Raw genomic sequence first — 18,881 nt, forward strand, 5'->3', positions numbered from 1 at the left:
TTACATGTTGATGAATAATGCTGAGCATAGAAACTTCAAATCTTTTCTTCAGCCTGAAAAGTATATCTTCTTGCATATTTGATAAATGAGCCTCAAATAATTTATTTGCATAAGCCACTTCATAAAATAAAATCAGGGTGACAAATAGATGTCTAAGCTCGTATGTTGTTGCCTAAGTTGCAGCCTCGTCCATTGCGTCATGCCATTCATGATCATTATCGATTAAAACCATCGCATTGCATGTTTCTTGAAAAGAGTCATAAAGAATTCCATTGAATGTTCTGATGTCTATATAGTTTGTTGGTCCTTTCATATGACCAAGTAACAATCGTAAATAATACAATTCTCCTACAGTAGAAGGAACATATGATATTCCACCAATACACTCTCCTCGTTGTCTCCGAAACCAAAACTTATTTTTTCCATCCCATCTCCAAAAAGAGGGGAATTCAGCATATGTTAGTTGACATGCATCTTCAGCTGTGCAATTTGTAGACATCCACTCTGTTAACATAGTCTTTTCTATACCAAGTTGATGCAACAGTCCATCAACATTTTGATCACCTTGAAAGATTATATTATTCATCAACGGTAAGTGAATTGTAAGATTTTGAACCGCATGAAACTTATAGTGGATGTCAAAGTCGAAAATCGTCCAAATTGATTCATATGCAGTAAGATATCTACAATCAAGAAAAGTTTGAATTTCATCAATAACTTTGGATTGAGCTGATGAACTGGGTTGAACTTGGTCAATGTTTTCATGTAACATTGCTCTTGCTCTATCTGGTCCCTTATTGATATACTTAAATAAGTATTTGATTGATCTTGAGCGATTACACCATTCAACATTTACATGTGCTTGATACTTTAATAGCAGTCCTTTATTGTAAGGAACAACAAATCGATTGTCAAGTTTCACTCCTTCTTTAACAATTGTTCTGTTATCATCACATCTTCTATAAATAACAAAACCATCATCTGCAATAAGAATTTCTGAGCTGTACTTTTTTGGGAAATGTTTGGTACACCATTGATTTCTCATATAGGGTGCTTTAGGATTGGTAACACCACAAGGTCCATGAATCATAAAAGTTGAAACGATGTTGTAGAGTATGGGATCTAACTGTTTATCTAGAATTTCTGCACAGATAATCTCATTAATATCATCAGTGGTTGAATATTTATCATTTGGATGGAGCCATACTATTATATGAACATGAGGTAAACTTTTTTTCTGAAACTCTATAGTATGTATGCCACCGATAGCTCTGTCAAAGTAGTTTTCTTGTTTTATATCTTTCATGAACTCAATTAGTTTCATGTGGAAAACTCGGGAGACAATATCGGGTCTGTCTTCTGCTCGTTGTCCTAGGATGAGATTCAATGCATCACATATCTCTTTCCACTGTTTATTACATGTAAAAGTGATGAAAAGATCATGATTTCCAAGAGAATGACAAATTGCCATTGCATCATGATAATGTTGAATCATATAGCAAGGGCTTCCTGATAGAATAATACGTTTTCCAATTGTATTTGCACTAATATCTCCATGAAGAAATGCATTTTGTACACCTTTGTAGATTTCAGATATATAATGCTCTTGTTGATACTTAAATCGAATATAAAGCAACCTTTCATCTTCTATAGAGGTGAATGCATCAACAATATATTGTTGCAATAATATCCCTCCTCTAATGAATAATTGACTTTCAGTGCTCCTTTGTTGCAGCATATAACAATAATATTCTCTCCTGGTGACAAATTCTCGTTTCATTTTTCCTGTACCTACATCAAATTGATAAAGGAGGTCAATCTTATATCTATAACAATAGTATGTTCTCCTGATAAAACTAACCAGCATTTGATTTTTCTCATACCTGTATCAAATTGATAAAGAATGTTAATTTTATATCCATCTTTGCCATATTGAAATAAGATAGGATATTGTATAGCCATAAAAGTAGGATGCAAATCACTTATCTGTTTCAATTTTCCTGTTTGGTATTCAACTATAATATCACGGCCTTTATCAAACTGCCCAAGATCTCCAATAATTAATCCCGCCATCTCGGGAACAGGTGGGTGATTATATTGAGAAGTATCATATGGATGCTTCGCAGGTAATATTATAGACACAGAATGGAGATCGCTAGTTCTAAATCGATCTCTTGCCATGCAAATTTTTTTTACCAATGCATTAACCTTATCAAACATTTCTATTAGCTATAAAACAATACTTTCAACTTCATCAGCTTCAATGTTTGCTCCGAAGCTTGAAAAAGCTGCTAATCTATTTGTAGCTTCATTTTCGGTGTCATAAATATACAGCTGAGCAAATTGGAGTTTCTCACCAGGTAATGGAACCAAGGAGCCTATAAGATGATGGTTTTGACCATTAATTATGAATGTATATGGTGCTTGCCCATCATTTATGTCTCGATCAATTTTGGTACCAAAAGATGTAAATGCAATTGAACATCCTTAGATTACAAGGAAGAAGTTTTGAAAGTTGTCCCCCATTATAATCTAATAGCTATTTTAATGGATGAGGAGCTCCTCTATCTCCAGGAAGCTTTTATACGACCATGTCTGCAACAAAGTGAGTATATTGGAATATTGGAATGGTGATTTTTGAGCCGCTCAGCAGACCAAAAAATAGCCCCATAATACTGACACTTATATTCTGGAGAACCCAAGTTTAAAGTAGCCACAACATTTTGAGCAAGTAATTCGTCTGAGAATAGAGTTGGTCACGTAGGCTCCTTTCATTTCTTTTCAAACGTTGCGTTGCTATCCTATTTTTCCTATTTGTCTCAGGATGATCCATTATTTAAAGACACTGTTAATCAAAATGTCAATACAAAAATATATATTGAGAACTCAGCATGAGAAAAAGGAATTCATTTAGACTATATACATCAATAAGGATATGTACGATAGAAAAAATTAAGCTAACCAATTTCACAAACATCAAGTAGGAGGAAGCATAACAACATACTAATATCGAAAAATAAATTAAAGATTTGTTTGTCACATTGAAACAAACATAGACAATGAAAGCAGAGAAAACAACATATAGCTAAAGAGAAGGGAACAACCCAAATTAGGAATCCAATTACATACGTTTGTATAATTATGACCTCAAATACCACTGTGTAGCTGAAATTTGAAGGTAGAACCTAGCGTAAAACATAGACAATGAAACAAACATAGATAATGAAAGGAGAGAAAACAACGTATAGCCAAAGAGAATGGAACAACCCAAATTCGGAATCCAATTACATACGTTTGTATAATTATGACCTCAAATACCACTGTGTAGCTGAAATTTGAAGGTAGAACCTAGCGTAAAACATAGACAATGAAACAAACATAGATAATGAAAGGAGAGAAAACAACGTATAGCCAAAGAGAATGGAACAACCCAAATTAGGAATCCAATTACATACGTTTGTATAATTATGACCTCAAATACCACTGTGTAGCTGAAATTTGAAGGTAGAACCTAGCGTAAAACATAGACAATGAAACAAACATGGATAATGAAAGGAGAGAAAACAAAGTATAGCCAAAGAGAATGGAACAACCCAAATTAGGAATCCAATTACATACCTTTGTATAATTATGACCTCAAATACCACTATATAGCTGAAATTTGAAGGTAGAACCTAGCGTAAACCTCAACATAGAATACCGTTGAGCTGCCAAGGAAGGAGCTATGAACAAATTGCGTTATGGTGACAGAAAAGTAATGGAATTTCACCATAGGAGTGAAGTAAATGAGGGGAAAAAAAGCGTTTATGCACCTGCCTCAATTCCTCTGATTCCCTCGATAAAGCGTATCGGAAAAGACGGGATAAAGAGGAGGATCGTCTCATTACTAATCAATCTGGGTGTTTACTTGAGCAAAGCAAATTGGAGAAGACGTGATCAAGAGGAGGATCGTTTGATTACACCGCCCTCGTTACTCAAAGGTAGGTCATACCCCATTGGCTAGGGGAGTGGGTGTTGGTTTGTCGATTGTCTTAGCAAAAACATGTATTTCATTGTGATTGTTGAGACAGGTGGCTTTTTGTTTCTTGTGGATCTTGATTGCACGATATCCATCTCTGTTTGATGAGCAAGTGGAATTGCTTTGGGGTTTGGGTTTGCTGATGTGGTTGTATTAAAAGACATGGTTGATTTGATTTTTTTATATAATAGGGATAGACCGGATTAACATTTTGGTCTAATAAATAAGACATCATTGCACTTGTCTTAAATACGGCTCGGTCCCCCCTAAAACCCTCCCTATAACGGCCTAAACCCTATTTCTGTTCAATTCACAGATTCCCAAACTTAACCTCGTGCCGGTGCCAGCGTCTACGATAGGAGAACATTGAAATTTTTTGGAAAACAATGGAAGTTGATTTGGGAGATATCGCGTTTGGCATGGATTTCCATCCCTCAGACCAGCTCGTCGCTACTGGCCTTATCAATGGCCACCTTCACTTGTTGGTTTTTTTCTTCGTCCTCTTTTTTCATAACTGCTTTCGCTACACAAGTATACGCTTTGATTTCAGTTGAAATTGTTTGCCAATTTCTGTTTGGTTGCTTGCAGGTACCGTTACAGTGCCGATTCATTACCTCCTCAAAGGTATGATTTCAAATTAGAGGATTGAATTAGGGATTTAAAACATGCGAGTTTCATTGCTCTTTATGAGAGATACAAGTGTGGAATTTTAGGTTGCTGGAAGTTCACGCGCACGAAGACTCTTGTAGGGCTTCTAGGTTCATCAATGGGGGACAAGGTAAAACTCAATTGTGCTATTATACTGCTGCTATCTACTTCTTTTGCAATTTTTGTTACTCTGTAAAAAGCCAAGAGAATGTTCCTTTCATCAGCGATTTTGACGGGTTCTAAGGATTGCTCGATTGTTGCCACTGACGTGGAAACGGGATCACAAATTGCTCGCCTTGTAAACGCTCATGAGTATGTCATTTTGATTTATTCAAAGATTTATAGAACTCAGGCTTAAATCTAAGCACTCTCTTGCATTCTTGTGCAGGGATGCCATTTATAGTTTGATCAACCTCACAGAGTCCACCGTTGCATCGGGGGATGATCAAGGCTGTATTAAGGTGCTTTTTCATTACTAAATCTGATTAGTTGTTTTAGCTTCATTTAGTTCTCTTCAGCAAGGGGTCATGAGCTCAAATATTGGAAACAACTTCTCCGTTGTGCGGCTTTCTAACCCTGCGTCTGCTAAGCCTCCGCGACATGATCCTAGTGCATGAGAGTTGTTAAATATGTTATTTAATTATCAAAAGCTGTTGCGTGATCGTGAGTTTAGTGTAAGTATCCAAATAATGTGTGTGCTTCAGAATATAAGGCAGTGACGGCCAATTGAACTGTAAGCTAGAGACCAGTTGGAGGACAGGCATACTTTTTGTATGCCCACTGGAGGCCTATATTATTTTTATTTAATATTTAATATAGATTTCAAATCTTATGATAGCAGGTTCATTCCTTGAGGTAATCGGATTGCTATTTATAGTTGGTATTGTGCTTCAACTTGAGACATTCTTCATTGCAGGTATGGGATACCAGGCAACGCTCTTGCTGCAATTCTTTTGATGCTCATAAAGACTACGTTTCGGATATGGCTTTTGCTTCTGATTCAATGAAACTGCTTGGAACAAGGTACTCAACAGCGTAACTGAGTTTTATTATTTCTTAAAACGATAAGAAAGGATAATCCTTCTGCTCGATGCCCGGGGCATTTTTGCAGTAATTGGCAGTTGTGAAATCATTTTAGGGGATTTGTGCACAAATTCTTGCTCTAAGTATGCTTTTCGCGCTCCTAGTATGTGAATGCGAGAATATTGAACCATTCAGCTTCCACTTAGCAAACTGCCAATCAACCAATTTATATAGATTAGGTAAATATGCAGTTTGTGCATGTATCTCTCTTTTGATGTTGCTTGGGTCTGTAATTAGATAATACTTCCTTGGTAATTGTTTTCTTTGTATCTGAAATATTTTTCTTGTATGAAGCCAAAATTTATAAAATTAGAACCAATTTCTTTAGGGCAAGTTAAAGTTTTAAAACAATGTTGGTGTCTATAAGTAAGCAAATTAGCAAACTGCCTTGTGAAATTAAAGGATTTTATTTCGGTGTTTGTAAAACAGTAAAGGCAAATTGGTCTTGATACTAGAAACATAACTGTTCTTGCTTTAGTACTCCCTTTAGCTACAACAGTGTCAGATTTTTTGACTGATATATGCTGCAAGAACATTTTTTTCATTCAAGAGATGCATAGAGTTGTATTTTTTTTGATAGGTGGCATGTACTTGAGTGTCTTCTATTTATATTGCCTCTCTCTCTCTCTCTCTCTCTCTCTCTCTCTATTTCCTTCCTAACAAAATCTTTTTTATCAACCTCTTTGTATTATGAAGCGGAGATGGAACTCTGTCTGTTTGCAATCTTAGAAGAAATAAAGTAAGTTTTTTTTTTTTTTTTTTAATTTTTGTTTATTTAAATCTGGTAACAATTCTATTGCTGGCATATGTATTGCAGTTTTTAAATACGTTATGCTGTTGAGGGGCTACCATATTTTGTCAATTTACTTGAACCAGTTGACTTTCATGATAGGTTCAAACTCAGTCCGAGTTTTCTGAAGAGGAGTTATCATCTGTTGTTATTATGAAGGTACCATCTATTTCCAAAATGTTAATTGCACAAAGTTATCTGGTTGCTTCTGTAAATGGTTTTAGAAGCTTTTCTTTTAGCAACATAACACCATTTTGCTGCACCATGAAGTGGTCAAGCTTTTCCTTTCGTAAATGGTCCATTGTACAATATGTAGTTTAAAAAATGCTAATAACGTTGTCAAGTTTTCTTTTTCGCTCTTTTATTGGATGAGTCATCCCGCATTTGTGAGCCAGAAATCTGTTCTGTAATTCAGCTAGCATATATAGTAACTGGAAAAGTCTTAAGTTTTCCAAATAATTTGACAAACATATTTATGGGAATTGAATGAAGAAAAGGTTAAAATGTACTTTTGGCAATAGATGGTTACAATTCCATATTTCTAAGATGTTGCCTTCACTAAAGGGAAAGTTCTGTTGGTTATTGTAGTCACGTTTGCTTTAAGTAGGAGTTGCCTTGTTATGTTGCCAATATGGGGGAAAAATAAGTTGCCAATATGGGGAGAGAAGAGTGCTGCCTTGATTACAGAAAAGAGACTCTTTGCTTAAATTTCCTTGACTAAAAATGAGTTGTCTTGTTCTAGCTACTAGAGAGTAGTTTCTGGTTATAGATGAATGTTCCATTGGTTCTGGAAATTATGTCTTAGAATCAGAATTTATTTACTGTCCGTGAACATTGCCAACGAGTTTAGATTATAAATGCAAGATTACATGTTTATCTTTGTTAACCTATATTTGTCTTCTGATATGCATGACATGTAAATTTTGTGGTCAGAATGGATGCAAAATTATTTGTGGATCACAAAATGGAACTTTACTGCTGTATTCATGGGGCTATTTCAAGGATTGCAGGTAGTTGCTCTTAATGACATGAGAAAACAATGAATACCAACATGCTCTTGTAAGATTCAGAATTTCAGTATATTTATGAGGGGGGGAATTTTGAGTGAAATCTCTCTCTCTCTTCCTCTCTCCATGAACTATTGATGTACTTATACAAGAAGTTGCTTTGATATTCATTTTTGGGTTTCCAGTGATCGATTTGTTGCTGACTCTTCAGCCTCCATTGATGCTCTGTTAAAGGTGAGCGGGCAAGTTCATTGTTGTTTGAGTTGTTGCTTGTTAGCTATCCAAGAGTCCGCTTGAATGAATGATTTTAATTTTTTTCGTTTTAGCTTGATGAAGATAGAGTCATAATTGGATCTGAAAACGGACTCATCAGGTGAGATGCAAAATAGAGGGGAATACAACCAGTCCTTCGTTGGATCCTGATCTCTTTTCTTTTGTACCTTCAGTGTTTACCTTTATCTGATTTTTGCTTAATTTTCCTCTTGAATGTATTTAGCTTGGTCGGCATATTACCCAACCGGATTATCCAGCCAATTGCGGTGCATTCGGAATACCCAATCGAGGGCCTTGGTACTCTAAAACTCTATCTGTTTTGATGGAATTTATTTTGATTGCATATAGTTGCCTTAATAATGGGCCTGTTGGTGGAGAACTTGTAAATGCAGTTGTGGAATATATTAATAGGCCTTTATTAATGTGCACACACATTGCTAACTTGTTATGTGTTGACCATTAACACAATATATTCCTTCTTAAAAAATTAATACAATACACTCCCCTCCTGTTTCTTTCCCTTATTATTTTATCACTTAACAGATTATTATCCAAGCTATCTTAATTAGTGGCTGCTTCTTTTCTCTATCATTCTCTCGAAATCTACTAACAAATCTGTGGTTGTGTGTCATGTTGTAGCTTTTTCTCATGACAGAAAGTTCCTTGGCAGTATATCACATGATCAGACTTTGAAGGTAAATGTCTCTCTCTCTCTCTCAATATGTTAGTATGCATAAACATGACATGACGTGACTTTGATGTAATAGTGCAGTGGATGAATGGTGTTCATCATTAAACAACTAGAGGACTAGAGGTGGTTTCTTGAATTGTTCTGGCACATCATTTTGAAGGGTTAAAATCTTCGCATTAGACCATGGGCATCATGTGATTGATTTGGAAGGGAAAAAAAACAACTAACTTTTTTTTTCCCTCGCAGTAGTAGTTTTTTGGCACCTTCTTGGTGCTTCAGTAAATTTCTTTTTCCATTCAAACAAAAAAAAAACACTTAAAACTTCCCGTGAGGACAACTTGTTCAAGTGTGAGCCGCAATTTTTCATACAACTTTATTGGACTTTCTTCTGCTTTTTTGCAAGTTAAATCCCTAACTTCAAATTCATAAGAACTGAATTTTGGTTGTGTATTCTATTTCTTTATGCAGCTTTGGGATTTGGATAATATATTGCAAGGTTCTGGAAGAACTGTGAAGAGCCAAGCAGGTCCGGCGGACAGTGATAGTGATGGTATGGATGTCGAAGATACTTCTTCCAAACCTAACAAAGGTAGAGAATATGTTGTTGAAATATTTTTTTTCAAAAGCAAGCTCACTTCTTTCTGCTAACTTGAACTTCTAACAAACGGCCATCTCATGCCTTCTGATGAACCAGTTAGGCAAGTCCATCTTTACTTATATTGAAAACAGGGAGGGAGAGAGAGGGGAGGGGGGGGGGGGAGTATAATTACAGGCTCCATTGCTAGGGATATATTCCATGGTTTGTTAGAAACTGTCTCAATAGTTCCTCTGTATTTGCTCCTACAATCTTAAAAATTCCTGTACCACTTCTGGTTTTGGTTTTTATTTTGGTTTTCAAAGGATTAAATGGATCTTTTGTGTACCATGGATGACTCAATTTTTTTCTCCTGTAGATCCGGCTATGCTTGTAGTAACCGTATTCATGATGCCAGCCTGAAATTGTTTGGAATTAAGGTTTTGATAATGATAGTCATGATAATGATAATTATAACAATGGTGGTCAATTTATGGTATGTATGACGATTGTAACTTTAGATTGAAACAATGTCAAAAGAGATCCACACGGTGAATTTAAGCAATTCCTCTTTGGATTAAATGAACCTTAATTGTTTCGTAGATCAACTGATATGATGACCGCTAACTTATTCAGTTACTCTCCAACTACCGAATATTTTTTGATTGCCGTTTAGCATCTAGATGTTCAATGTGTATATGATTTAAAGTTCTCAATCTTTTGCAGGGACCAAGAGGAAAAATGCAAGTAAAGGAAACAGTTCGAGCAGTACAAATAGCTTTTTTGCGGACTTTGCGGATTAGTAAAGGTGATAGAATATGGCCACTCGTGTTATACAGTTGGAATCATTTGATGCAATGAGCTTTCTGGCTTTGCTCACAAGTAGGACTCTGTTTTTTTGGATGTTTGAGATGGAGCCAGAGCTTGCAGTCATGTTGACTCAACATGGGTACTACAGCATTCGGCTCCATTTCATCCAGCATTTGTTTTATCGTTTCATGGTCTCTTTCCCTGGCCAACTTATAGAATTTATTAAAGTAATGTTGAACGATCAACGATCTCTGTGCTACGGATGTACTGATATCCATTTTTTCAATGTGCACTTCTGGCAGGCAAATGTATGACGATCTCATTGCTACTGAAGTAGCAATCCATTTTTTCAATGTGCCCGAAATAGTAACAGAATGCTGAACATGCATCACCTCCCTAAAACCCTAAATCACCTCTATTCACCAAAGACTTTGGGTAAGAAAAAATTAGGGTGCTTGTTGGGGGAACATTCAATCAATCTCATTTTTTTCAAATGGTGGGGGTTTGATCATTAAACATCCTCAAAGCGTCAATTTATCCGATGTTTGAATGTTTGAGATGGAGATGTGAGCTTCTTGACACAAATATAGGGCTTTTTTTTTAAAAAAAATTACCGTATCAAATATGTTTCACATTAGAATCGTAAATTGGGTATACATATGTCTAATCTAATCGATTGTTAATCGAGTCACCTCTTGTTGAGAAATATTCTTCACATTAGAATCGAACTTTAGACACAAATGCATAATTCAATTAATTGTCAATCGAGTCACCTCCTGGTGGTGACACAAATATAGGTCGGAGAAAAGAGATTGAATAAAATGAAATAGATACCAATCTAGAATGGGAATTAATAATATATGAAGCTTAAAGGAAATATTGGATTCTCATCAAATCATTGCTTGGTCGACTGAGGAATAATACACAAATAAGCACCAAAACACAAATGAAGAAATGAGCAGGACTCCTACCATCCAAATGAAAAAACCATGAACGAAGAGACTCTATCGAACATCTTAAAAATAATTGCTGGTCCCAACAGTGTGTCTACTCTTCCCATCGTTTAATAATACATGCTTCATAGGCATGACTGCCAAGGATCTATGAAAACTCTCATACCTCAACACCCCAATAAAAAAACAGAATCTTGCATGACGCGCGTTTCAATAAGAACTTTCACAGCAAGAAAGCAAAATTCTTCGTGAAATGCATAAAATTTGCTCTTACTGCTCTTGCATTGGCAACTTATGAGATTAGAGAAATGGGTTGGCATATGTTCCTTCCAGAAGCTCTAGGGTCCTCAACTATGTATCTTCGAAAATTTTCTGCTAAGAAGAGCAGTAATAAATCCTTGTAGCCACTTGAGAAGTATGTTCAGTCATTAAACAGTCACTCGAGTTTGAAATGCAGTACATGCCAGTTGACAGTCTCAAACACCCATGAGTGCCTGCATGTACTTTGCTGCAAAGAATTTGACAGACTAAATTCAAAAATTACTCCGCCAATTGGGATTTTATTTTTTCCTCTCCTGGATTAGCAATCTTGAAATGAGGCTTGGAAGGAAAGACAAACACAGTAGAAGAAACATCAGAGGGCTGAAATCCGGCTGAATACCTCACTGATGTCAACGAAACTTTTGGCAACTGTTGCAACCCAGAGGCAAGTGGCACAGTCTTGTAACTAAGGATTCGCTCAGATTTCGGAAGAACAAATGTGGTGTCATTGTGAGAACCAGATAAAACAGAACTCTGTGTATCTGCCAATGAAAACTTGACCTCTTGAAGCAACTGCGTTTGATTCCGAATTTTAATTAAGTACGTGAATGGATCTCCAAGAACGGCATAAGGAGGACACTCGAAACTCACAATAATTGGAGATAGCTCCACATTTACATCAGGGAGTTCATGTTTAGTCACAACCGAATCCTCTGGGGCTGTAGAACAAGATTGACCTCCAAGACCTGAGCTCCTCCTCCATTTTAAATCAACCATGCCCAATCTAAGCTTTGATGATTTAACCTCAGGTTTGAGAACAAAAACCTTCTTAAAATCTTCCCCAGGCACAAGAAGAGCAGGGAGCCAGTCTTGAGCTCCATCTTGTAAGGAGCATGACTTTTCAATGCCATCATCATTCTTTTCAATAGACATGGATTCAATCTGCAATGGCACCCCACAACAGTTCTTAGCACAAACGACAAGTATACTAGTTTCATTCAGGGGAAGTGATGCCAATTGATCAGAATCAAGGCCTGGATTGATTCTTGAGAGCAACAAGGGATTCTGGCGAAACGGATGCATAAAATGCTGGCTGATTAAAACAGGAGTCTTTCCTTCAATTTGTAAGTTCTTGTGGACATGGACTTTTTGTGAAGTCAATTCACCAGTATGCGGTGAATACCCCAATGATACAAAAAGCATAACTGGTTTTGGACGGTGCCACTTGATTTCCAGTTTGCAAGACCATGACTCACCATCTTTCATGCTTGGAACAGAAACCAAGCCAAAAGATTGCTGAATTTTCTTTATCTTATCAAAACCCAATTGCGATTCGTCTTCTCCTTCTGATCCACTAATGCCCAGAAGCTCAACATGATGACTGTCCATAGAGGCCGCTTCTGTTTCCCTGGGGCTAAACAGGCCTCCTCCTCTCACATCCACCAAATTGATTTTCAACTCACCAGAGTGGACAGCATGACCTCTGGAGACCACAGAAACTGGAACTGAGAAGCATTCTCCAACTAAAGCAGGCCCTGAAGCTCCTAAAATAAGATCCACTTGTGGGTCTGCTTCTTCAACCTGGGCAGCCTTCTGGCCATAGAATGCCAGAGCACGATCCTTAGTTGGAAACGTATCCACACGGTCTTCAAATTTCCAAAGTGGTAAATCATCCATTGAAGCGGGACTTTCAGCTCTGCAACCGATTGTGAGATGGGGTCCCACTTTGGCAGTCACAGATAGGCATTCAAGTTTTCCGCTACATTCTGAACAAACCGAACATTTATCTTAGATGACAACGAAAACAAGAAAAGCTATCACCATCATAAATTTTAAAAGCCAAGCAGGGTACTACCTAAGTTTTCAACAACTAAGGAATGCCTTTGCCCCCAGTCTGGAAACCATACCACATTCCAGCAGGCTATTGCCATCATAAATTTCAAAAGCCAAGCATGGTATTACCTAAGTTTTCAACAACTAAGGAATGCCTTTGCCACCAGTTTGGAAACCATACCACATTCCAGCCCCATGGAACATGTTTAAATGGGTGTATGAACATGCCAGAGATAAAATGTGTGTGGAAGTCAACATGTGAGAATGCATATAAGATCATGCAAAGGTGAGAGAATGGGCCTGTATGAGTATATATATATGATGATATGTGTGCATGTGCACAAGAAAGAGCAAGAGACAAAAGAAAAGGGACCTACACAGGTTAAATAAATATAAATACTAGACTTAATAAACAACTTGCTAAAAGTAACAGTGAACACAGGCAATATACATGCCCAACCAAAAGCCCAATGGTTGCTACAAACCACCCAAGTCCAATACAATACATAACCACATCATCATCAATATTAAAGCCTTCAATCCCAAAAATTTCAGGTCGGTCACAGACACACAGCACATGAATCCATAAGACATATTAGTTGGAATCTGTTACATGTATTTTCCTTTGCCATTGGTTTTGGAATTTGGATCAAAACCTACCCTCTACACTAATCCTACAGAGTTCACGTCCTTTCTTATTGCTTCTCTAAGCCTTACTTTCTATTATATCTCGCACTTGAATTTTCTCAACTCTTAGCACCGGTTACCAACATCTTTTCATTGTGTATGCCCCAAATCTATCTTACATGATTATCTTGCATCTTATCTTCAATGCTACCCTTAGATAAAATAGTCTTGTTTTTTATCCTATTATCCCTCATGTTGTCTGACATAACTCAGAATGAAAGGTTTATACAAGAATCCAGTAGAAGTATGGTCACTATCTTTGTAGTGCCATATCAATGTTCACACATGAGACAACAGGAAGAGAGCAAGTAAAATAAATACTTTGATGCATATCATGCTTCGTTAGGACTCTCTTTAGAGAAGTCTCAAGCACTTAAACCACTTATTTTTGAAAAGAGGACATTTGTGGCACTTATCTTATCGGTAGACACCATAAAAAAAAGCTTTAAAATTCAGGTAGAGTTCTCCGTTAGGTTGACTCAATAGCTAGATTAATAGCCTTTGGTAAATTAAGAATGCAAGTCAACAGGAAGAATTTGCTATTAACTAGTTAGAAAACATCCAGGTAAAACAGTCTAATATTAGCGTTGGCTCTATGTGCTCCAGAATGCATAGAAAAACATGGAAGAAGGCATAATTGATAAACTGACTGACCAGATTTTACTGCATACGTCAACCGTAGCCATTTATTGGTGGTGAGCACCAGAGATGCAGCATGCTCGACACGGAAACCCTGTTGATCTTTAGACAGTGCAGGTAGTGGAGGCTTTTGAGGATTTATGATGATGAAGTTACAGTTCGATTGATTAAACTGGACTTCTATTTGGTCAATCTCCACGTCAAGAGGCAATTGTGATAAAAGTGAGAATGTAACTGATGTCGCTACACCTGGCTTAATTATTTGATGATGAAAGGCAACTGAAGCAAGAAGTACCAATCTTAAGGGACTGACAAGATCAATCTCAAGATGGATTGGGTTATCTCCAGTTAATTTTAGATCGTCATATTCTTCAATGGGTGCCGACCCTATTTCTCCAGTGACTAGCCCAAAAATTTCCTTGTGTATGCTCTCTCTCTGGTGGAGACTTGCAGGACCGGCTGGACCACATTCTTTAGAAATAAATGATTGAGTACTGGTTTCAGATGCAACTGGCAAAGCAGCCATTTCCAGCGAATACTCTATGAAGTCTTTTATCGCAGCCTGTTTCCTTGAGCACTCTCGCAGGTAACCCAGGACCTCCCACAAGAAAGTGACCCACCCCTCTTTTCTGTAAAGAGTAGCGACCGTATCAAATATTTGTTTAGCGTCACAAAAATTACCCACAGAGAAATATTCCCTGGCCATCTGCAATCCACAAAGAGAAGCCATCCTCTGAGCATTGAGGTTACTGAATAATTCATAGGACTTCTTTAGAAGAGCAACAATTTCGAATGAATCTTGAAATCTTTTCCCTTCTGCAACAGCATAACGGATGTACTCTTCGTCAGTAAGACTGCAAACCCGATGACAAGAACCCATTATTAGAAAAGAAGATAAGACAAAGTTCCCATAGTATTTAGGTATCAATTTATCAAGACTTACGGTTGTGTGGCAATTGAATTGTCGTGTTCAAGTAATCGAGCAAACTGGCCAATATAAACTGACGGTACCACTGAATCAACACTACTATCAGCCTCATCACCAAAGTCTGACATAGTAATTGAAAGTTCTAAAGCTAATCTCTTCTCCTTCATGTAGTGAGCAGCCAACTGTTTTGAGATGAAATGTTATATTAAAATTCAGTAAAAATTACGACACAACTGATCATTAGGTGTTCATTTGTCAGAGAAAAATAATAAAGTTATGAAAAAAAGTCAGCATGTCATGGTTCATACAATCTATGGAATAACAGATATATCTTAAACAAATAATCTGGAAGGTCTTGTATGTCCTCGACTCCCACCCACTGCGGGAGCCTTGTGTATGGGTGTTGTTTACTTTATACCCTCTGCTGCTATCTCTTAATTTGATTTCATTCCTCCCATCTTTCTAATTAACAAAAGACCGAATAACTCACTTAGTGTATACAATACAGCACCGTCGAGGGCGGTCTAATTAAATTTAGTAACAAAAGTTCAAGACAATAAGGGTAAGAGGCAAATAACCTGATAATAATAGGCAGGATAAAATTCCCACTCCGTAAGGGGTCTATCTGCATTGCCAAAAACCAGAGTAGAACTGCTTTGAATGGCTCCAGAGCTAGTCTCAAGCAGCTCTGCAAATACCAGAAATTGTTTGCTCATCCATTCCCAGTGAAGAAAAATGGCTTCTGGTGCTCCTACAAGCCTTTTATAAGCAGTGTTGTGCTGGCGGAACCATGTAACTGCTTCTATAACCTTTCCACTGTGCAACATCAAAGTTGCTATTTTGAAATGCAGTAGCTCCGCTACAGTTTTTATCTCAACTAAGCGTTGGGTTGCAGGTAACCTTGTTGATGTTCCAATCATCTGCCAACAAGAATGAGTTGCATTGATGTAGAGAATGAGTGACATCCGAAAATAACATAGAATAGATGTGGAGCAACTTTCAAACAAATTCTGACAAGGGTAATGACTATTGACCTTAAGGCTTAAACACCTATTTCTTATAATCTCAACAGGAAAAAGAGGTTCATTCTCTATCACATTATGCAAACAATATAGCTTTGTTGAAAAGTTAAGGTCACTCATTTCCCTATCACATGATGTAGAGAATGAGTGACATCCGAAACTAACATAGAATAGATGTGGAGCAACTTTTCAACAAATTCTGGCAAGGGTAATGACTATTGACCTTAAACCCCTATTTCTTATAATCTCAAGAGGAAAAAGAGGTTCATTCTCTATCACATTATGCAAACAAGATAGTTTTGTTTTAGGGGTCCCCAGATAAGTATTCAAGGGAGAAAAATTCCTAACTACTACTTGAGATAGGCAAATGATAATACAAATAAATTACTGAAAAGCACGAGTAAAATAAAGTAAAGTACCTCCCGCAGTATGCGGTAGGCCTCCTCATAAAATCTCACAGCTTCAACCCAGTCTCTTCCGAATTCTGCATATACAGCAACCTAGCAATTCATTTAACATACAAGGTAGGTCGTGAGAGCACTATAAACAAAGCTCAAAGGATCTAATGGAAAGTTCTTCACTACTACTACAAGTTCTAAATTCACATAGAACAAATCGAAGTTGAGACCTTAAAGCAGTAGCGAACATTAAACTCGACGGAACCAAAGGCCTTTTTTTCGAGGCGGGTCTTGATCCTTCGACCTTCATCTCTGTAATAGGCAGTAGCCAATTCAGCAAAGGAGGTGGAGACCCTATCAAGAGATTGTTGAAGTTGGAAAGAATCATCCAAATCAAGGGATAATATGAGGACATGCTTCGGATCCAGTTCAGCACGCTTTTGAAGAGCAATCATACGATCTTCGCTAATACTGTTGTCATCTGCATCCAATTCCGCAACTCATTTACAGGAAGAAAAAAAAATGGAAAGCGAGTTAAGGTAAAAATAGAGTAGATATGCGTGAGCTACCTTTGGAAGACTGAACGACAAGAAGAAGCAATTTGATGTTCTTAGGACGAAGCAGGGACTTGAGATTTTCGATTTGGCTGCAGACGTCGAGCCACTGAGAGGGATCGGCGGAGAGCTGATGATAAGAGAAGAGAGCGGCAACGACGGCCGGAACTTTGAAGCGGTGCTTGAGCAGCCAATCCCTCTTCAAGATCCCGCCGGGAATTGATTCCTTGTTGTTGTTGTTGTTATCAGAAGAAGAGAGTAGAAGATTGATCTTGGAGAAATCGGGCAAGGCCAAGGTGTTGATAGGTGGCTGGAGGGAGGCGAAGTGGGTGGTGATGCTATGGTGGTGCTCTGGGCAACCCACAAGCGCCACCAGAGTCACCGGAGGACTCCTCCACTCCTCCGGGTATTCTTCCATTCCACCGGTTTCGTCTACTCCTCTGCGCTCTCCGGGGAATTTCTTCAATGAAATACGTATTGGGATCCCATCTAGGAGTGGCAAAAGGGTCCGGATGACCCAATTTGTCCCATATCATATGACTGAAATAAGAGTCTAGACACAAAATTTTTGTTCTATTTAAAAGTGAGTCAATGGTCAAGTAGAGAAGTTTGGTTTGGTTTGCTTCTCTAGATGTTAACTCGGATTAGATTATTATTCAGATTTAAACTAATTCGGGTTTGATCAATTAATTACGTCCGAAATCCAATTCAGATTAGGATCTAGACATATAAGTATTTCGTAGACATATGTTATTGTTCGACCTAGAATCGATTTTTTGACCTCTAATCACATCACTTCAAATATTTGAAACTCATGACGTGCAAATCTGGTTGGCTTGCTGACATCTCAGATTGATCCAAACTAAGTTAATGACGGTCCTGTTGGTGAGAAAATTGAATGCAATTGGCCCGAGTGGCTTGGTGGAGAAAATTTACTAGTCACTGAAGTTAGCTATTCATATATGTGACCTCTACTCCAGCCTCATACCAAGGATGCCCCCATAGTTAGATCCTTCACAAGAAAAAGTCAAGGAAAGAATTCAATAGATGTGTGGTGGTTCTAAGAAAAAAATTTGTGATATAGAAAATAAATTCTTCTTGATGTTAGGGACACACAAAACATTATTCAACTGAAAAGTAGTGTTATAGGATTTAAGAATAGTGGAACTAATATGAATGATAGGAACACTATTACCATCGCAAACTGTGATGTCCTCAATACCACTATATTCTGAGTAAATGGGGAGGTTTTGCAAGTCTGAAGTGATGTGGTGAGAAGCTCAGGAATCCAGAAGCCAGTCTTGTTGATTTCCAGAGGTGTTGTGTGCAGTGAATTGGCTTGTGGCCAGTTGGATGGTGATGGTCGTGAGCGGCAAAATTTTGCAACTTGGTCAGCTTTGTCACACAGTTGACAAACTGGCCGTGGTGGAATCCCATTGACATGGTGCCTCCAATTTTAAGAAGAAGGTTCTTGACCAGAATAGTTGGTATTTCCTCGGTTGTCATAGAAGTTGGATTGAAATTGATTGGTTTTTGGGAGTAATGGGTAGTGATGAAATGATCTTCCTTTGTCAGATTCGAATTCTTGAGATTGGCTTCGTAGTCAAATAGCTTTTCAATTAATTCTTCAAAGGAGATTGGTGTCTCTTTTGCAAGTAAAGTAGCTTTGATTTCGTTATAGTTATTAGTGAGACTGTTGAGCGTGTCTACTA

General features: G+C 37.6%; 3 protein-coding genes across 3 annotated transcripts; 1 reads left to right on the forward strand and 2 right to left on the reverse strand.

Moving 5' to 3' along the window:
• Positions 1 to 172: 172 nt before the first annotated feature.
• LOC119995423 lies at positions 173 to 2,073 on the reverse strand. Its single transcript, XM_038841915.1, has 2 exons — positions 1,884 to 2,073; positions 173 to 1,791 (listed from the first exon to the last, which is right to left on the reverse strand). The coding sequence occupies exons 1-2, from the start codon at positions 2,071 to 2,073 to the stop codon at positions 173 to 175; spliced, it is 1,809 nt and encodes a 602-aa protein (XP_038697843.1).
• Positions 2,074 to 4,269: 2,196 nt separating this feature from the next.
• Positions 4,270 to 10,321, forward strand: LOC120013129 (WD repeat-containing protein 55). Its single transcript, XM_038864856.1, has 15 exons — positions 4,270 to 4,499; positions 4,607 to 4,642; positions 4,732 to 4,796; positions 4,891 to 4,978; positions 5,055 to 5,127; positions 5,583 to 5,689; positions 6,446 to 6,488; positions 6,642 to 6,698; positions 7,473 to 7,549; positions 7,732 to 7,780; positions 7,873 to 7,919; positions 8,043 to 8,116; positions 8,459 to 8,514; positions 8,979 to 9,099; positions 9,811 to 10,321. The coding sequence occupies exons 1-15, from the start codon at positions 4,405 to 4,407 to the stop codon at positions 9,885 to 9,887; spliced, it is 1,065 nt and encodes a 354-aa protein (XP_038720784.1). The 5' UTR covers positions 4,270 to 4,404; the 3' UTR covers positions 9,888 to 10,321.
• Positions 10,322 to 10,751: 430 nt separating this feature from the next.
• On the reverse strand, positions 10,752 to 17,717 carry LOC119993927 (trafficking protein particle complex subunit 11). Its single transcript, XM_038841193.1, has 7 exons — positions 17,185 to 17,717; positions 16,846 to 17,096; positions 16,637 to 16,717; positions 15,774 to 16,115; positions 15,211 to 15,377; positions 14,283 to 15,121; positions 10,752 to 12,874 (listed from the first exon to the last, which is right to left on the reverse strand). Exons 1-7 carry the CDS (start codon positions 17,585 to 17,587, stop codon positions 11,388 to 11,390), a joined length of 3,570 nt encoding a protein of 1,189 aa, XP_038697121.1. The 5' UTR covers positions 17,588 to 17,717; the 3' UTR covers positions 10,752 to 11,387.
• Positions 17,718 to 18,881: the final 1,164 nt, after the last annotated feature.

Source organism: Tripterygium wilfordii, chromosome 1, assembly GCF_013401445.1.
Source record: "Tripterygium wilfordii isolate XIE 37 chromosome 1, ASM1340144v1, whole genome shotgun sequence".
Taxonomy (NCBI): Eukaryota; Viridiplantae; Streptophyta; class Magnoliopsida; order Celastrales; family Celastraceae; genus Tripterygium; species Tripterygium wilfordii.

Excerpts from the sequence above, each read along its gene's own strand:
- LOC119995423 (XM_038841915.1), bottom strand. The coding sequence starts at position 2,073 with ATGGCGGGATTAATTATTGGAGATCTTGGGCAGTTTGATAAAGGCCGT. Across the intron at positions 1,792-1,883 it reads TCTTTATCAATTTGATACAG|GTACAGGAAAAATGAAACGA; the intron begins GTATGAGAAAAA and ends AATTTGATGTAG.
- LOC119993927 (XM_038841193.1), bottom strand. The coding sequence starts at position 17,587 with ATGGAAGAATACCCGGAGGAGTGGAGGAGTCCTCCGGTGACTCTGGTG. Across the intron at positions 16,116-16,636 it reads CCTACCGCATACTGCGGGAG|ATGATTGGAACATCAACAAG; the intron begins GTACTTTACTTT and ends TCTTGTTGGCAG. Across the intron at positions 12,875-14,282 it reads GACGTATGCAGTAAAATCTG|AATGTAGCGGAAAACTTGAA; the intron begins GTCAGTCAGTTT and ends CGGTTTGTTCAG.
- LOC120013129 (XM_038864856.1), top strand. The coding sequence starts at position 4,405 with ATGGAAGTTGATTTGGGAGATATCGCGTTTGGCATGGATTTCCATCCC. Across the intron at positions 5,128-5,582 it reads ATGATCAAGGCTGTATTAAG|GTATGGGATACCAGGCAACG; the intron begins GTGCTTTTTCAT and ends TCTTCATTGCAG. Across the intron at positions 8,515-8,978 it reads CACATGATCAGACTTTGAAG|CTTTGGGATTTGGATAATAT; the intron begins GTAAATGTCTCT and ends TTCTTTATGCAG.